This window comes from Panthera pardus, unplaced genomic scaffold, assembly GCF_024362965.1.
Source record: "Panthera pardus isolate Hobbes unplaced genomic scaffold, ASM2436296v1 HiC_scaffold_24, whole genome shotgun sequence".
In the NCBI taxonomy this organism is placed as follows: Eukaryota; Metazoa; Chordata; class Mammalia; order Carnivora; family Felidae; genus Panthera; species Panthera pardus.
The window spans coordinates 55,121,524-55,139,668 of NW_026526810.1; the positions used below are offsets into that span (position 1 = coordinate 55,121,524).

Here is an 18,145-nt window from a genome sequence, read left to right on the forward strand (position 1 = left end):
TCTCTGTGCTCCTCGACAGTAAACTCATTAAACTCATGATTCATACCTGATGTTAAGCTATTACCTTTTGAGCTTTTACAAAATGCAAAAAAAATTTAACAACGCAAAAACTGTTCAATGTAAAAACTGTTCATTCTCTGGAGCACCTTCCCTGTGAAAAGCATGATGTCTGGGCAGCTGTTCTTACTTGGGCTCTAATAAAACTCCTTGCTTTTAGAGATTCTTAAAAGTTTGTTCATTTTGCACTGATGATTGCATTAGTAATTATAGTTAGTGAAAAATGAAACACAGGGCGCCTGGCTGGCTCAGTGGGAAGAGCAGGTGACTCTTGCTCCTGGGGTCACGAGTTCAAGCCCCACATTGGGTGTAGAGATTGCTTAAGTAAATAAATAAATCAACTAAAAAAAAGCAATGAAATTTTTCTCTTAGATTTATGTGCATTATTTTTTCAAATACCTACTAAGTTGATGGATCTCACTACTTAAAATAGAACCATTAAGTATTTCTTCAGGTGTCATAAATATTACTAAGACACTAGGGAAGGTTTGGAAACTTCTAGCCTAGATGACAAAAACCCACACCTCTTAGCCTGGCATTTAAGGATCTTCATGACTTCTACTAACACCATGTACGTCCCTGCCCCCACTATTCCCTGGCTCAAATCTTTCTCCAGTATTTGCTTGCTGTTTGACCTTGGGCAAACCAACCTAACTTCTCGGTGCCTATTTCCCTGGCTGTAAAAGGAGGTAATAGTGTTTACCTTGTGATGGTAATGAAGACTACCTAAGAAGTATGATGAGGAACATGTAAAAACACCATGGATGGCATATTACAAGTGCTCACTTAAGTGTCAGACATAATCCCCTCTCATCTTGAACCCTCTGAACAAGCCTAGTTTCCCATACTCATTTCTCCAAGATTCATCTGGACATTTCATGACTCTTTCCCCCTGAAGTTCCAATGATACCCCCTCCCCAGGTTTAATTTGCTAAAGCAGCTCACAGACTCAGAGAAACATTCTATTTACTAGATGATTGGGTTACCACACAAGGCTGGAACTCAGGAACAGCCAGGCAGAAGAGATGCATAGGGCATAGAGCAAAGAGTGGGGAAAGGAAGTGAGGCTCCCATGGCCTGAGCTTGCTACTCTCCCCAGACCTCCACGTGTTCACCAACCTGGAAGGTCCTTAACTTCCTAGCTAGACTCTCCAAATGTTACTCTTCCTTCAATCTTTATTCTACCTCCTCCATCAAGCCTTCTTCCACCAAATTAGCCCAGGGTTAATTATTAGAGTACACAACTCTATCACACAACCCTGTTAGTAAAGTATTGCTGCTTGTTATTTAACTTACATGTCACCAGCACGTTGTCTTACCAAATAGATTACAAGCATCTTTGAGGTTAAGAATGCCATGCTGAGTTAAAGTTTCCTATAGCATCCAGCAAAGTGGAGGGTACAGATCACAATTTGCTGAGTTAATATAACATATATGAATTCATCCAGGCTCCAGATCAAACACCCAGAACACCTCCACATGTACAAAAGGCAGATGGAGCAGAGGTTGGAGGGAACGGGCAAAGGCAAGAGTGCAGAAACGCCATTCGGGAGTGCAAAGAACAGTGAGGTGAAAGCCCCTTGGGAGCCCAAGCTACGAGTAAATGGGGTTTCTGTGCTGGGAAAGATGAGTAACAGCCACTGAGTTACATTCCTAGGTGTTAACTAGGGAGGGCTGACAAGGAGGTAAGGATCCCACAGCTGAGTTTCCCCTCCTCTCCTTCCAAGAAGTAGAACTTTTTTTTTTTTTTGGCCAGAAATGCCAATTTCAAATTATTGGGATAAACAATCTTTTAAACTGTCAACATTTTGAAAATGGGTAGAATATTCAGTCCTTATCACTGGTGAGAATTATGTAACTGGGTTTCCCCTTCATAATTTTTGGGACATAACCAACTGTGTGAATGTTTTTGTATGAAGGCAAAGAAATTTAGCCATCCCTGAAAGTTAGGGTGGGGGTGTTACTTGCTTTGATTGGGTGGCAGACTCAATGCTCAAGAGTAGATGGGAGTTTGGTGAAGAAATTGGGAGATGCAGGAAAAAAAATGGAAGATAGCCGGGAGGCGTGGGCGGCTCAGTTGGTTAAGTGTTCGACTTCACTCAGGTCATGATCTCATGGTTCATGGGTTCGAGCCCCGCGTAGGACTCTGTGCTAACAGCTCAGAGCCTGGAGCCTGCTTCAATTCTTGCTCTCCCTCTCTCTGTCCCTCCCCTACTCACGCTCTATCTCAAAAATGAAATTAACATTAAAGAAAAGTAAATACACATTTAAAAAAAAAAAAAGGAAGACAGCCAAAGCCAAAGTCTGCCTTGATCAACTAAGAAATGAAAATAGCTGTGCCTTTAGTAAGCCAGCAGGGAAGCCTGCCACAGACTTCAGCTGACTAAGGATCCACGGGGCCAGGTCCAGGACTGGCTGTGCAAACAGCAGTCCGTGACCGTGCTTAAGAATATAGGGAAGACACAGGCAGCTAGTGACACATGCCTGGTGGATGGAGTCTGGCACCCACTGCTCTAAAAGGGCACACCCTCAGAAGGCTACTGCTCCTGGAAGACGGCAGGGCTAGCCACAGGGCACTTAAGTAGAAGAAAAATATTCTGGGTTAAATCAGTGTCTTGACTGTGTTAACTAGATTAGCTCAAGAGTGTTCAGTGGACATACTTAAGTTAAAAGGCTATTTCCATTTCTCAGTGTGTAGTCCGGACAGTTATAGAAATATTTATTTTAAAAGTAGCACTTCGTAAAAATCACCAAAACCAAACCCCAAAAACGGAAGTGATTTAGATTAAAAGCTCCAAGGTGTACGGTTTCAGGTAGGTGTTATTGCTATCTATACCTTCACCCCCATTTATTAAGCCATCTTAAGTAACTTCAAGTTCAATGATTTACAATGAGGTATAGAGCCCAACCGGGATGAGACAGAATGTGTTCCAAGTTAGAAAGTCTAGCATGGCTTCTCAGTGATGTCTCCTGTGGAGCATCTGTGCTCCTCTGTACAATTAAGGCTTTCTTCCTACACATCTGAATGTTACCTTTGGGATCCTCTGACTATGACTGATTTGGTCTGATTCTAATGGCTTGCCGCTTTGTTGCGTAGAAGGTTGATCCAAGCTTCCAGGCACCCCCTCTTTGTAGGCCTCAGTTACGTACATGTGAGGTTCAGGAGAGCCGACCAATCTGAAAGGCTGGGAACACTTGTTTAAGGAGGAACCGCCATTCCGGCATCAACTGTCCTTAATCCTACTGCAGAAACTGTTTTCATTCTGGGGATGGTGAGTCCTAGAAGGTCATGGCCAAGAAGCAGATGTCCTAAGTGGCTTCCTCTGAGAGTTTAACCCCAAGAGGGAGCCAGCTGGTCTGCTTTTTATCACATTTCCAATAGCTGCTCCATTTCCTCAAGGGCTGTTGTAAAATCATGCACTTGACTGTTACATAATGTCTGCTGCTCTAGGAACCGGGCCCGCTCTTCTTCTTTCATCTTCAACTTTACTTTTAAGGCCTGCATGGAAAGACATTCAAAAAGAAACAAACAAGACAAACACCCACAAAACTTTGATTCACATGGGAGACAATACCATCTCAGGACATGATACTTCTCTTCCATTGAGGAAGACCATTAGAATACCGACATACATTGTATTTTCTACCTTAAATTTGTACATCTGTGCTCATTTTAGGGATGGTCTCTCTCCTATATCTAAAGTGGGGCCACGAAATCCTCTAGGTTCCAGTGTACTATCCCATGATTCTTCCAACCAATCCAAAGAAGTCCAGACCCAAGAATCTGGGTTTCCTATTCCAGGTTTCCTTGAGATACCAAGTTTCCAGAGCACAGTTTGCACAGGCCCACCTCTAACTTTGAGCCATCTAGTGTTTGCACATTGCCTCAAGCCCTGTAGCTGTGAACATTTCTGCGTCGTTAGAAGAGAAAACTGGTTGAAAAAAAGTGGTGAAAACAAATGAAGTCTCAGGATTTAGTTAAGAGTAACACATCAATGTTGGTTTTTTAATGTTGATAAATGTACTACGATAATATATGGTGTTAACATTAAGGGAATGGAATTCTCTGTATTATCTTTGCAACTCTTCGGTAAATCCATTATCGTTAAAAAGTGGTTTGTTAAAGATAAATAAATAGGTAAATAAGAAAGAGTCCTCCACAGATCCACCTACTGTGGTAGGAAATGGTAATCCTGACTCGGGGTGACATCTGTCTCTCACCTGTAGCTCCTCCATCTGTTTTTTGGCTGTTTCATTAAAAAGCTTCAGCTCATCTTGCAAAGTTTCCAGTAGCAACTAAAAGGAAAGTACAGTGTGATAACAAATCTTTATTGATAGGTGAAAACTTGCTTTATATAAACTAATCTCTTTATATAAAATGAAAGTTGGTTAGATGATTGCTAACAAGCCTTCCCTTAGCTCAGTCATCTATTGAGTGCCCCACTTGTGGCAGGCTCTCTAGTGGGCACCCCGGAGGAACTCAATCCACAGGATGGACAGATCACCCCACTTCCGGGTGCTCTATGTTACACAGCCAATGTGGTCCAAACACAGTAGCCACCGGAGAGGTGACTACTAGCCTGTGGGACTGGAGGAAGGCTTCCATCTCGAGTATTCTATTATTCTAATATGACCACTGATCTTCCTGGTGAAGAAGTCAGAGAAGCTCAAAAGACTTAACCCTGAACAACTACCTTCCTACTTTGGGAGAGAACCAAAGAGAAGCCGATTTTAATTCAGGCTGCACCTTTCCATCATACAGTTCTCAGTAAATGGGTAAGGGGAGAAATTTGGTAAAGTGGAGAACAGAAAAACCAGAAAGTTCTCTCTACAGGTTCATCCTATTATGTGTCTCAAAGTAGCATATTTTCAACTCAGGCTCACTCATATCTGTAAGCACAAAATTGCCTTCCAAGTAAAATATGCTTTTCGAGTACATATCCACGGCTCTCTTCCACTATCATGGAAACAAAGGCTGCTTCCTGGGGTTTGCTGGGCACATGGCAGAGACTTTCTTAGCTGTGCAGAGACCCGTGGTCCCTTGGCCCCCACATACTCACACCCATGCCCTCACCATAGAGTCCGTGTGATCTGTGGTGGCTTCTTGCCGTGACGCCAGGGTCTCACTGCCTAAAACTGATACAAACAACAGAGTCAGCTTGCTTAGGGAACTGCACCTTAAACAGAAATAAAAACCCCTCCACGGACAAGTATAGGAATACTCATGAGGGAAACTTCTCTGAGTGTCTGGTCCCTGACTGTCTCCTGAGTTTTCACCTTGGCAGGGTCACCTACACCCACCCTCCGAGCTTTATTTTACCTCCCTCTGTTCTAGTTTTGGATATGGTCAAAAGTTCAGTCTGCTTTCTCTTCAGCTCAGCAGAAAATCTGTCTAGAGAAAATGCAAAGGTTGGATTTTTCTGTTTCATTGACAATACAAAAAACTATTTTTAAAAGCTTTTCCGGCTTTCTGCCTGTGGATGCTGCCTTTAAGCATCCTTAAAGTCTCCCCTCCGCTCCGCTGTCCACAGCTCCCAGCTCCACACCGCTGTCATGTCTAAGTCAGAGTATCCCAAAGAGCCTAAAAAGCCATGGAAGCTTTTCATCAGAGGTTTGAGCTTTGAGACAATGGATGAGAGTCTGAGGAGCCATTCTGAGCAATGGGGAATGCTCACGGACTGTGTGGCAATGACAGACCCAAACACCAAGCGCTCCAGAGGCTTTGGGTTTGTCACGTAGGCCACTGTGGAAGAGACAGATGCAGCCATGACTGCAAGGCCACACAAGGTTGGATGGAAGAGCTGTAGAACCAAAGAGGCTGTCTCGAGAGAAGCTTCTCAAACACCTGGTCCCCACTTAACTGTGGAAAAGATTTTTGTCGGTGGCATTAAAGAAGACACTGAAGAACATCATCTAAGAGATTATTTTGAACAGTACGGGAAAACTGAAGTGATTGAAATCATGACTCACCGAGGCAGTGGCAAAAAGAGAGAGGCTTTGCTTTTGTAACATTTGATGACCATGATTCTAGACAAGATCGTCATTCAAAAAATACCATACTGTGAATGGCCACAACCGTAAAGTAAGGAAAGTTTCATCTAAGTAAGAGATGGCTAGTGCTTCCTCCAGCCAAAGAGGTCGAAGTGGTTCTGGAAACTTTGGTGGTGGTCGTGGAGGTGTTCTTGGTGGGAATGACAACTTTGGCTGTGGAGGAAACTTCAGTGGGTGAGGTGGCTTTGGTGGCAGTCGAGGTGATGGTGGATGGTGGCAGTGGGGATGGCTATAACGGATTTGGTATCGATGGAAGCAACTTTGAAGGTGGCGGAAGCTATAATGATTTTGGCAATTACAACAGTCAGTCTTCAAATTCTGGAGGCAGAAGCTCTGGTCCCTACGGTGGTGGAGGCCAATACTTTGCCAAACCACAAAACCAAAGTGGCTATGATGGTTCCAGCAACAGCAGTAGCTATGGCAGTGGCAGAAGGTTTTAATTACTGCCAGGAAACAAAGCTTAGCAGGAGGGGAGAGCCACAGAAGTGACAGGGAAGCTACAGGTTACAACAGATTTGTGAACTCAGCCAAGCACAGTGGTGGCAGGGCCTAGCTGCTACAAAGAAGACATTTATTAGACAATACTCGTGTGTATGGACAAAAACTCGAGGATTGTATTTGTGACTAATTGTTTAACATAGGTGATTTTAGTTTTTGTTCTGTGGAAAGTGTAAAGCATTCCAACAAAGGGTTTTAATGTAGATTTTTTTTTTGCACCCATGCTGTTGATTGCTAAATGTAATAGTCTGACCACGATGCTGAATAAATGTGTCTTTTTTAAAAAAAAAAAAAATCTTTTCAGGCTTAATAAATTATTATTTTTGGTAAAAGTAGTGCACATATATCGCAAATTAAAATTATACAAAAACATATATGGTGATTATAAAGAATATATACTAAAATGCACAGGTTAATCAGCAGCATTCAAAGCCAGTGTCCCTGAATTCAAAGAAGCCTGGGCCCCTTTACCTGGTATTCTCAGGCTCCTCAACTCAGTCTGAGTACAGTCTTTCAGCAATTCCTTTTTCTATGCCCCTCTTTGCTACAGACTCTGCTTTCTAGGGACAGGGTCAGAATAGAAATCACATTTAAGGGGCATCCGGGTGGTTCAGTGGGTTAAGTGTCCAACTTCAGCTCGGGTCATGATCTCACAGTTCTTGAGTTCGAGCCCCACGTCAGGCTCTGTGCTGACTGCTCGGAGCCTGGCTCTTGCTTGGGATTCTCTGTCTCCCTCTCTCTCTGCCCCTCCCCCACTCATGTGCTGTCTGCCTGTCTTTCTCTCTCTCTTTCAAAAATAAACAAATATTTAAAAAAAAGTCACATTTAACTATTGTGATTCTGCTGATCAGCCAGGTTTAGGAACTCTTGAAATAGTGTCACCTCTATCTTTTCCCACCTGGGAAATTTACCCTGTTTGCTATCTGCCTTGAAAGAAATGTGGGGCACCTGGGTGGCTCAGCTGGCTAGCATCCGACTTCAGCTCAGGTCATGATCTCTCATGTTCGTGAGTTCAAGCCCACGTCGGGCTCTGTGCTGACAGCTCAGAGCCTAGAGCCTAATTTGGATTCTGGGTCTCCCCCTCTCTCTGCCCCTCACCTGCTTGTGCTGTGTGTGTGTTTCTCTCTCAAAAATAAATAAACGTAAAAAAAAAGTTTTTAAATTAAAAAAAAGAAAGAAATGAAATATTTCTGATCTATTTGCAAGGTCATACTTGTTAGCATCAAATGAATGGCACAAAGTGTTCAGATAAGAGATAATCCTCTCTCTACAACTATCTGAAATTCTGTTGGTTTAAGTCAACATCACAAGGGAACAAAGGAAAGCTTCTCCAGGGGTGCCTGGCTGGCTCAGTCGGTAGAGGATATGACTCTTGATGTCTGGGTTATAAGCTCAAGCCACACATTGGGTATAGAGATGACTTAAAAACAAAAAGAAAAAAATCTTTAAAAAAAGAAAGAAAAACTCCTCCAAATCTTCAGGGTTTTGCTAAGCAACCCCTGCACTAAATGGACCAGCTGATGCCATGCCGGACTCCTGACAGCCAGTCCACAATCAGCCCAGGAGGCGGCAGGTGCACTGACTCCTCTGAAGGCAACTGTGTACCGTCTCTTACCTGGGTTGAGGCCCTTGCTCTCCAAAATTGCCAAACAGTTATCCTGAAACTTCTCCAGCAGCTCCACCTTTTGGGTCAGGTCCTTCAGTTCTCCCTATCGGGGTGCCATGCAGACAGATGAGGCCTGTTCCACTCTGTGGGGGTGGTTTTGCTGCCCTTACTCTTGGACAGCCACAGCCCACACCCGGTGTCTTCCCCTTCTGCCCTTGGGCACCTGGGCATTGCAAGCTTGCTCCCACCCAAGGGGCCGTCCCTCGGGATTCCATGCATTCCCCAGTGCAGTGATGACAGAGGTCTGGTGGGTCTCTCACCTGAGTTTCAGTCAACTTCTGGTGCAGCTGCTTGTTGACGGCCTCTAAGAGCTGGTTCTTATCCTTGAGCTCTTCCTCTGATTTCTGTTTGCTCAGTGGCTTGTAGCTGTAATGATAATTGTGCTTGTATGAAGCAGTGGAGGGGTTAAAATGGGTTATAGGGTCACACAAACAGGAGTTCGAATCTTGGCTTCATTATCTAATAGTTTATGACCTTCAGTAAGCTACATAACCTCTCTGAGGCTTGGTTTCCTCATTTCTAGAATTAGGGTAATACCCACATCTCATAACATTATTGTGAAAAAGGAGAGAGAATACATGTAATAATTCTTAGCACAGCTACAGATACACAGTAAATACCTAATAAATATTAGCCATTATGATCAATATCAACCTCTCTTTTTGATGCCCTCAGAGTCCTTCTTGAATAGTACTTTATCTTCATAAATTTTTTAAGGTTTTATTATTTACTTTTTTTTTTTTTTGGTTATTTATTTTGAGAGAGACAGAGAGAGAGCATGGGGGAGGGGCAGAGAGAAGGAGACAGAGAATCCCAAGCAGGCTCCATGCCATCAGCACGGAGCCCAACATTGGGCTTGATCTCAGAACCATGAGATCATTACCTAAGCCAAAATCAAGAGTCACGCCCAACCGACTGAGCCACCCAGGCTTCCCTGTACTTTTTAGAGAGAGAGAGCACAAGCAGGGGAGAAGGGCAGAGGGTGAGACAGACAGAATCCTGAGCAGGCTCTACAGTCAGCACAGAGCCCAACGTGGGGCTTGATCCCATGACCCTGGGATCATGACTTCAGCCAAAATCAAGAGTCGGATGCTCAGCCGACTGAGCCACCCAGGTGCCCTAAAGATTTTATTTTATTTTATTTTATTTTATTTATTTATTTTTTTAATATTTTTTTTTCAACGTTTTTTTATTTATTTTTGGGACAGAGAGAGACAGAGCATGAACGGGGAGGAGCAGAGAGAGAGGGAGACACAGAATCGGAAACAGGCTCCAGGCTCCGAGCCATCAGCCCAGAGCCCGACGCGGGGCTCGAACTCACGGACCGCGAGATCGTGACCTGGCTGAAGTCGGACGCTTAACCGACTGCGCCACCCAGGCGCCCCCTAAAGATTTTATTTTTAAGTAATCTCCACACCCAACATGGGGCTCGAACTCAAAACCCTGAGATCAAGAGTTGCATTGTTCTACTAACTAAGCTGGCCATGTGCTCCTATCTTCAGAACTTTTAAGACATACCCAAATCTATTATAGATTTGGAATTAGAACCTATCTGGAATTAGATTTGGAATCAGAACCTATTTCTACAAACTTTCCAGCTTGCACTATTTCTGTCTTCAGGACTGCGAAACACCCAAGCTAGCCTCAAACAGAGAGATGGATCCTTCCCCAGGATTCTAACACCACCACCATCACCCCCATCTCAAAGTCACTAACCACATGCAGTGCCTCCTATCCTGAAGGCTCACGCTCCTATTGATGGGCTATCTAGCTGGGTTTGATTTCCAATTAGCAGTGGTCCTGGCATGGAGCCCAGAAAGCTCGTCTGGTTCTCAAGATGGTAGCATCACTGATCCTTGCCCTGACAGTGGTTCTCAAACTTGGCTGTGCTTCATCCCTGAAAGTTCCACTCAACTTTCTGGGATGGCACCCAGACTATAACACATTACAAGAACCCATGAGCGATTCTGAGGTACGCGACTGAGATCCACCACCCCAAAATAGTGGCCAGCTTTCATTTACCCCGATGCTCACCTTTTTCTGATGTTCCTCCTAAAGGCAGTGTCTGCAGCTTTCACCTGCCTAGAGGAGCAAAAACAAAGAAACCGGATGTTAACTAGTCTCATTGTGGTGATCATTTTGCAACATACACAAATACCTAATCATTATATTGTACACCTGAAACTAATATAATGTGTTAATAACATACCTCAATTAAAAAAGGAAACAACAGAGAAATCAGAGACTTGTGGCATTGTTACATGTGTGGTAAACAAGGCAGAACAAAGAGCTTGGTTTTCTGAGGAAAGAACCAGAGATTCCATAGAATGCAAACAGCAGACGCTTGAGAAGCTCTGAGGGTCCTTGCACTTTTGTCTCAGCCCAGACTATTAATAGGGAATGGGCTCCTCTCCTGACCACCTCGACCACCCGACAGACCTGCTGCTGCTCAAAACGGTGTAATTATCTCATGTCAACCTTGCTTCTATGGGAACTGAGAAGAGGGAGGGGCACACACTTCCCTGGGCTGGACTGTGCTCAGACCAGCAACCTAGGCTAGCAAGCAGCCCCACCCACTCCGACCACCACTTAGGGCTGGTGTTTGGCCACAGTACTGCTGTCTGCACACTCAGAGCAAGTGGTGAGAGAGGAAAGAGTACCTCTTATCTTAACCCTTGCTGGGCCTCTTCAGAACTGATCGACTGCTTTCAAAAACCCTACTTTCTAAATCTTCATGCTGAGTAATTTCTAGCAAGAGGTTCTCACTGGATACCAATGCTCTGACTCTCACCCGTTCTCTCGTCTTGGTTTGATGATTTTTGTAACATCGTTCTCTGCACCTCCTGAATGAAGCCTGGAAACATCCACTTCTTTGGACTTCACTGGTAAGAGGCTCTTCGAAGGGGCTCGAGTTTGTGTGTCTGCAAAGGAAAGCAAGCGGGTGAAGACTCAAGCACCATGACCCAATAGCTGCGACTCTATAACAAACAGTTCTGTTCCAGGTCGTCGGACACTTGGATTTTCATTCTGGCCAACCACAACTCGTGGAGATCAATTCAGAAGAATAAGAGTTCGAGAATAATCGGGGATGGAAACTAAAACTCTTCAAATGTGACAGTGCAATGTGTTTGAGGACAGCCAAAAGCTTGATGGTGCAGCAAAGTGAACGGCCAGAGGGCACAGATGTGAAAGTGGAGGCTGATACAAGCAAAGAGCCAAATGCGAGCCAGTGTGGCCGTCAGCAGGGCAAAACACAGCTGAATCCTTCATCCATCTCCAGTGGAATCGAACCACCTTAAGCTCCTAAGCATTCAGTTTGCTCTCCCAAGGCTACACTCAAGCTGCTATGAGGTTCTCTTTGAACTGCCACACACTTGTTTTGACCAGTCTCCCTAAATACTCTGAGATGTCTTTGTGTCCCTAGCGCCTAGAGAGTATCCAGCATATTAACAGGGGTTTGGTACCCGCTTGCGGAACATATAGAACACTTCAGAACTTCACACTTGACGATATTTCATACACCATTTCTGAATGATTTCCTCTAGTCTTCTCCCCCGCCCGCCACTTTTTTTTTTTTTAACTTCTTAATGTTTATTTATTGTTGAGAGAGAGAGGGAGGGAGGGAGTGAGCAAGCATGTGCAAGAGGGGGGCAGGGGGCAGAGAGAGAGGGGGACACAGCATCCTAAGCAGACTCCAGGCTCCGAGCTGTCAGCACACAGCACAGAGCCTGACATGGGGCTCGAACTCATGAATCGTGAGATCATGTCTTGAGCTGAAAGTCGGGCGCTTAACCCACTGAGCCACCCAGGTGCCCCTTCTTTCCCCTTTTCATGATGATTGCCTTTACTTCAGCCCTTTTGTTTATTCATTAAGTGTAGAGGTTCCCTAGTTGACATTCTGTTCCAATCTTGCTAGGGTACTGCCAGATAACCTGAGAAGTGGCCCTGCCATGACACGCTTCTGCCCCAGAGAGGAGCATTTCCCCCTAGTCCCTATGCCAGCCCTCCACCACACAGTCTTTTCACCATTTATAGACCACAGCAAGTTCAAGTAACATGTTCTGGAGTTATACGCTGCCTCTCCACCTCTCCCCCCACGGATTTTCTAATTTAAACCAACTTTCACTTTGCTCAGTGTAAAATGGCTCCTTCAGCTTGACCTAAATTAAGGGCTGTAACAAATCAAGTTGAAGAAACGAGGTACAAAGCACTGGATCACAGGCATTAGGAAACTGGTATCTGTATTTGACACAGATTTTGTTGTGATGACTTTAGCTGCACAATAGTTTGGAATAAATATGATTTCTCAGGCTGACAAATGATTTCATTTATAGGTACACTCACTGGGCACTTATACCCTATATTCCATTCTCGTGCCCACAAAGCAAAGATTAAAATGGTTCTTTTTGAGACTCTTAAAAACTGAGAACAAACTGAGGGCTGATGGGGGGTGGGAGGGAGGGGAGGGTGGAGGATGGGTATTGAGGAGGGCACCTTTTGGGATGAGCACTGGGTGTTGTATGGAAACCAATTTGACGATAAACTTCATATGTTGGAAAAAAAAAAGGTTCTTTTTGAAGTCTCTGAAGTACGCATGTTTTTATTTATTTGTTTTTATTTATTTTTTAAAGTAGGCTCCATGCCCAATGTGGGGCTTGAACTCAGAACTGAGCTCAAGAGTCACATGCTTTACCAAGTAAGCCAGCCAGGTGCCCCAGGTCTTTGTCTGAAGTAAAAGGTAATCCTGGGGGAACATCCTATTTCAGGTATGAAGTTCTACACGGTAACAAATATATCCCATGAGAAAGGGTCTTAATAGTAAATTGATCAAAATTAACAACTCTTCGTTGACTGGAAGCAGATCCAATAATCCGTACTTGCTAGAACCTAAGGGCTGCATTGTAGGAAAAATTTAGCAGGATTTAACAAAGACTGTCTTCTTGAAATGAGAGGCGCTAAGGAGGGGAACTGGGTGGCTGGTGTCAAGGAAGGGAGACTCGTTCTTTACCGCAGATTGTTTTCTAACTTTGGATTTTTAACATGTGTATGTTACCTAGTTGGAAAACTAAAACTTAGAAACGAGTTGATGCCCAAAATCAAAACAAAAAACCTAGGAGATCGCCTTAAAACGTTAAACTGTTTTGGTCATATATGATCATAAAGCTGGGACAGGGACAGAAAACTGAGATGAAAACTCCCAACTTGTCTGGGGAGAGCCCGTCATTTTCCACCCAAGGATGGTCACTGTTCTCCAAGGGAAAGGCAGGGTAAAGGGGCCAGGCTCCAGCTCCCCCAGAGACTCCTAGTCCTGCTGAAGCCAGGTTACCATTTAGGTGTTCTGAGGCCACATGAGACTAACAAAAACCTTTAAGCCTTTGGAGACAAGCCTGTTTACCTCACAGATCAATCCTGTTACTGCTCACCCACCAGTGGCAGTCTCCTGGAAACGAGTCTTAATAAAGCTGTTTCAAAATCTCCCACAACAGGTTCTGATGTTTGAAGTCTATTATATGCTACGCTCTCCAGATTACTCAGCTGGACAACTGCAGATTGTAGGAGATGACTTCCAACCACAAGCCCAGTAACACAAAGCAGGATGTCAAAGGAATCAAAAATTGTTTTTAATCCTCTCTTCTCCCAAGGTTGTGGAAAACTCCAGCTAGGCCTGGCCCCTCTCCCTCATTTCACCCAACAAACACTGAGAACATACTACATAAGAGATACTGTGCAGTTACAAATGTGAACTAGACGTGGGTGAACCCTGGGGCCTCTAAGAATCAGACTCTCCTCTCTTCTCCCAGGTAACAAATCGGGTCCAGCCAGATAGCCCAACTCTGGAAACAAAACGAGCAATTGCTTAACAAGGGATTCCTAGCTTGAGGAAATAAATTGTGGAACAATCAGCAATTTAGCCAGGTTTCGGGGGAGTTAGCAGGTGTCAGAGCCAATGGAATGGCCTCCCCCTTTCCCGGCCACCAATCTAAGCCCTCATACTCCTAGGCTAGACCACCTCCGCGAGTCCGCAGGGCGGCGTTGATACCCACCTGCCGGCAGGCCGCTGCTCTGCACAGCGGGGGGCTGCAGGGTGTACACTGTCTTAACCACGCTGGTCATCGTAACGAGGCGGCAAGGCTGGGCCCTGGAAGGTGCGAATCGAATGTTAGCCTGCGGTGGGCCAGGGGGCCCAAGCAGGTGGAAGGCCCCGGGAGAGGGCGACCTGGCCTGTCCGGGCCCGGGTAAGAAGTCGGGAGAAAGAAAATTCTCCATTCCCAGTCCATCCCGCCCGCCTCCGACATCCAGCCCCGTCTCTCGCCCCGGGACAACCGAACCCAGGCGCCTGTAGCTCCTACTCGCAGCCCTCGTCGCTCTGGTTCAAAAGCTGCTCCGCAGTAACTGCCGCACCAGCAACCCGGTCTGCCGCCTGGCTTTCAAATGGAAACTTCCGGTGGCCGGGCGGGAGGGCGTGCGGTGTGCTTCCTGTAGGCGGCCATGTTGTACGTCTATCAGTGCCCTGGGCCACGCCTTTGGGGGCTGCCATGCTGTACGGCAGGTCAAAAGAATGGCCGGAGCCTGGGCTCCTAGGCTTTGGGTGTTGGAGCCCCCAGGTCTGGGCAGGGGAGGGAAGTGGTGCACTCTGCGGGCCTGGAAGGAGCAATGAGCTGTGGGCGTCATATTCCTGGCTTGAGACGCAAATGCGGTCACGTTTAGAGTCCATGTCACAATCCTTCTCTTTATTTGGTCCATGATTGTTAGGGAGATTGCATGCTGATTGGGACAGCGCAGAGCATTTGGATAGGCAGAGAGTGGTGAGTGGTAGGTGACGTTTAAAGAGGATCTGTGGACAGAAATACCTCAGGCACTTGCCCTCAGTCCTAACTGTAATAACACATGGAGATTCCCCGCCCGTTTTTAAAAAAAGTAAGCTCTACACCCAACCTGGGGCTTGAACTCATGACCCTGAGATCAAGAGCCATATTCTCTACCAACTGGACCAGCCAGGTACCCAAACACTTACCCAGATTTTAAGAAGAGATTCAGAGCTACTCCTAGAGAATAGGGGAGGGTACTCAAGCTCTTAAAGCACTCATTCATTTCGCTCAATAAATATTTATTGAACATTTGCTGTGTGCCAGACCGTTCTTCTAACAGGACAGATGGGGGTGGGGCAACAAATACCCAGACTGACTGGCTCTGCCCTCCTGGAGTTTACAATATAGAAAATGATAAACAAATAATCACACAAACACTAGTTACACCTCAATTAAGTGGGGGGAAGAAAACCAAATAAATACATATTTACCAACTGTAGTAAAACTATGAAGGAAAAGCACAATGTACAATTGATGTGGGAAACAAAGGCAAATGAAAAGTTAAATTTCCTCACTGCCGATAGCCCATTGACAAGTTCTTGAAATAGGCAGAGTGACATTTCTCTAGGAACTCAGCTGCTTTGATGACACTTTGCTAAGGGCAAAAGACAATCTTAGCTTAACATTACCCAACCTCCAGGATCCTGTACGTCTACTCTAACATATAAAAATTCCTTTGGAAACTTCTTTTATCTCTACCCCCCCCCCAAATGTATGTTAGCAATCATCCTCCAAGAATATGACCCACTGATATACATCTGAAGGGTCTTATGGCTGAGATTTTACTAAACAGTAATAAATTAACTTTTCCTAGCCTCAGAATCCTGGAAACCTTCAAGGTTTTCAAAATACCTTGGAGGCTTGTGCTATTCCTAACCCCTCCCAACTTGAAAGTGTATCATCGGCCACACCTCACAATCTCAGTGCAGCTCTTTCTGCCCACAAGTCCTGTCCCTGTGCTGTAATAAAACCACCTTTTTGCACTGAAGATGTCTCAAGAATTCTTTCTTGGCCATTGGCTCCGAACCTCAACATTTTCTACACTGCTATGGCAGCAAAAGCCTGGGAAACCCAATTGAAATCGAATAGTGAGGGAAAACACTTATGTTTGATTAATGAAAGATGAGTGGGAGTTAATCTGATGAACAATGTGGGGTCGGTAGAAGGGAGGACAAATGCAAAGTCCCAAAGCAGGATTGAGCAAGCAAGGCTGACACAGAGGAGGAAAGTGGTACAGATAAAGCCGGAGAGATAAGTAGCCAAATAGCAAGCTTTACAGGCCAAAGGTAAAGAGATTAGATTTGATCCTTAAGAGTAATGGGAAGTCATTGAAATATTAGAGCAGTAGAGTGTTATTCAATTTATATTTTAAAAAGCTCACTCTGGGGGCACCTGGGTGGCTCAGACGGTTAAGCGTCCGACTTCAGCTCAGGTCACGATCTCGCGGTCCGTGAGTTCGAGCCCTGCGTCGGGCTCTGGGCTGATGGCTCAGAGCCTGGAGCCTGCTTCCGATTCTGTGTCTCCCTCTCTCTCTGCCCCTCCCCCGTTCATGCTCTGTCTCTCTCTGTCTCAAAAATAAATAAACGTTAAAAAAAAATTAAAAAAAAAAGCTCACTCTGGCTACTTCATGGAGAATGGATTGAAGGGGGGCAAGGGCAAAACTAGGGAGATGCCTGGGAGGCTACTGTAATCATTCAAATGAGAGATGATGGTGGCCTGGCCGCAAGGCTGGTGGTAGCGGTGAGGATTGTAGAGACCGCCTCTAGGCAAACAGCCTTGAGAGACAGAATGTGGAAAAGGCCCAGAGCAACCACCTGACCGGCCCGTCAGGCCACCCACCTCAAAATATCCATAGGCCCTAACTACCCAATGGGCTGCTTACAAGCAGGGAAAATTCCATAGTCCATACACCTCCTCACCTTCTGCCTTTAAAAACAGCCCCCACCCACTGCCTTGTTTCAGACAGCCCCTCTGCTGTCCTGCCCACTGCTCCTTTGCGGTGTATTCCATCACCTTCTATCGCCTTCATTCTGCCTCAGGTGAATCCTTTTGATGAGGGAGCATGAGGTAGGTTGAGGGTAAAATACAGGCCAGCACACCTGCCCCCCAGGTGGAATATGTGTGATGTTCCTTGGACAGTCCCAGCTACCCAAGAACAAAGGAAAGGGGCTTAAGTGCTTGCCATGGTAAGGTGGGAAACTGAGGCAAATGAAAAATTAAATTCCCTTATTGCCTACAGCCCACTGTCAAGTCCTTGAAATCGGCAGAGTGACCTCCCTCTAGGAGCTCAGCTGCCTCAAGGATGACACTTTGCTGGGAACAAAGAGAACCTTAGCTTAACATTATCCCAACCTAGAGGACCCTGTAAGTCGACTTCCTTTATCTCAGCGCCCCAAGATATACGCTGGCAATCATACTCCAAGCTCATGGCCCCCTGATATACATCAGAAGGGTCTCATGACTGAGGTTTTATTAAATGGTAATAAATGGCATTTCCCTAGCAACAGCTAGTCCTTCAAGGTGCTGGAAACCTTGCTTCCAAAATTCCTTAGATACTTACTCTAATCCTGACCTGAGGGTATATAGTGAGTGACCCGTCAGGACCCCAGTGCAGCTCTTCCTGCCCACGGGTCCTGTCCTGTGCTTTAATAAAATCACCTTTTTGCACCAAAGACATCTTCCAGAACTCTTTCTTGGCCAACGGCTCCGGACCCCACGAACCCCCCATCACCCTAAACTTCATCACTTTCACTGTCCATGCCACTGGCCCCACATTTGGGGGCCCCCATCCAATCAGAGACCCCATTCAGACACCACAGTGATGGAAAAGAAGCAGACACATTTAAGACAGCTTTTGGAGGGTAGGATTTCAGGACTCCGTGTTGGACTGGATACGGGAGAAGGAGGGGCAGGGGAAAGGGAGATCTTAAGGATAACTCCCAGGCTTGAATAACTGTGGATAGAGTCACTATTTTGTGTTCCTGGGAGATTGAGAGCTTTTTTG

General features: G+C 45.4%; 1 protein-coding gene across 1 annotated transcript; it reads right to left on the reverse strand.

The window, feature by feature from the left end:
* Positions 1-2,750: 2,750 nt before the first annotated feature.
* On the reverse strand, positions 2,751-15,167 carry KNSTRN (kinetochore localized astrin (SPAG5) binding protein). The gene is made up of 9 exons (XM_053889195.1): positions 14,623-15,167; positions 14,317-14,411; positions 11,064-11,193; positions 10,307-10,354; positions 8,533-8,638; positions 8,222-8,315; positions 5,132-5,193; positions 4,279-4,353; positions 2,751-3,556 (listed from the first exon to the last, which is right to left on the reverse strand). Exons 1-9 carry the CDS (start codon positions 14,985-14,987, stop codon positions 3,425-3,427), a joined length of 1,107 nt encoding a protein of 368 aa, XP_053745170.1. The 5' UTR covers positions 14,988-15,167; the 3' UTR covers positions 2,751-3,424.
* Between the last annotated feature and the right edge of the window lie 2,978 nt (positions 15,168-18,145).

Coding starts and splice junctions, on each gene's coding strand:
- KNSTRN (XM_053889195.1), bottom strand. CDS start 14,987: ATGGACTCTAAACGTGACCGCATTTGCGTCTCAAGCCAGGAATATGAC. Junction 11,194..14,316: donor GAGCAGCGGCCTGCCGGCAG/GTGGGTATCAAC, acceptor TTTCCTTTGCAG/ACACACAAACTCGAGCCCCT. Junction 5,194..8,221: donor GAGCAAGGGCCTCAACCCAG/GTAAGAGACGGT, acceptor TGTTTGTATCAG/TTTTAGGCAGTGAGACCCTG.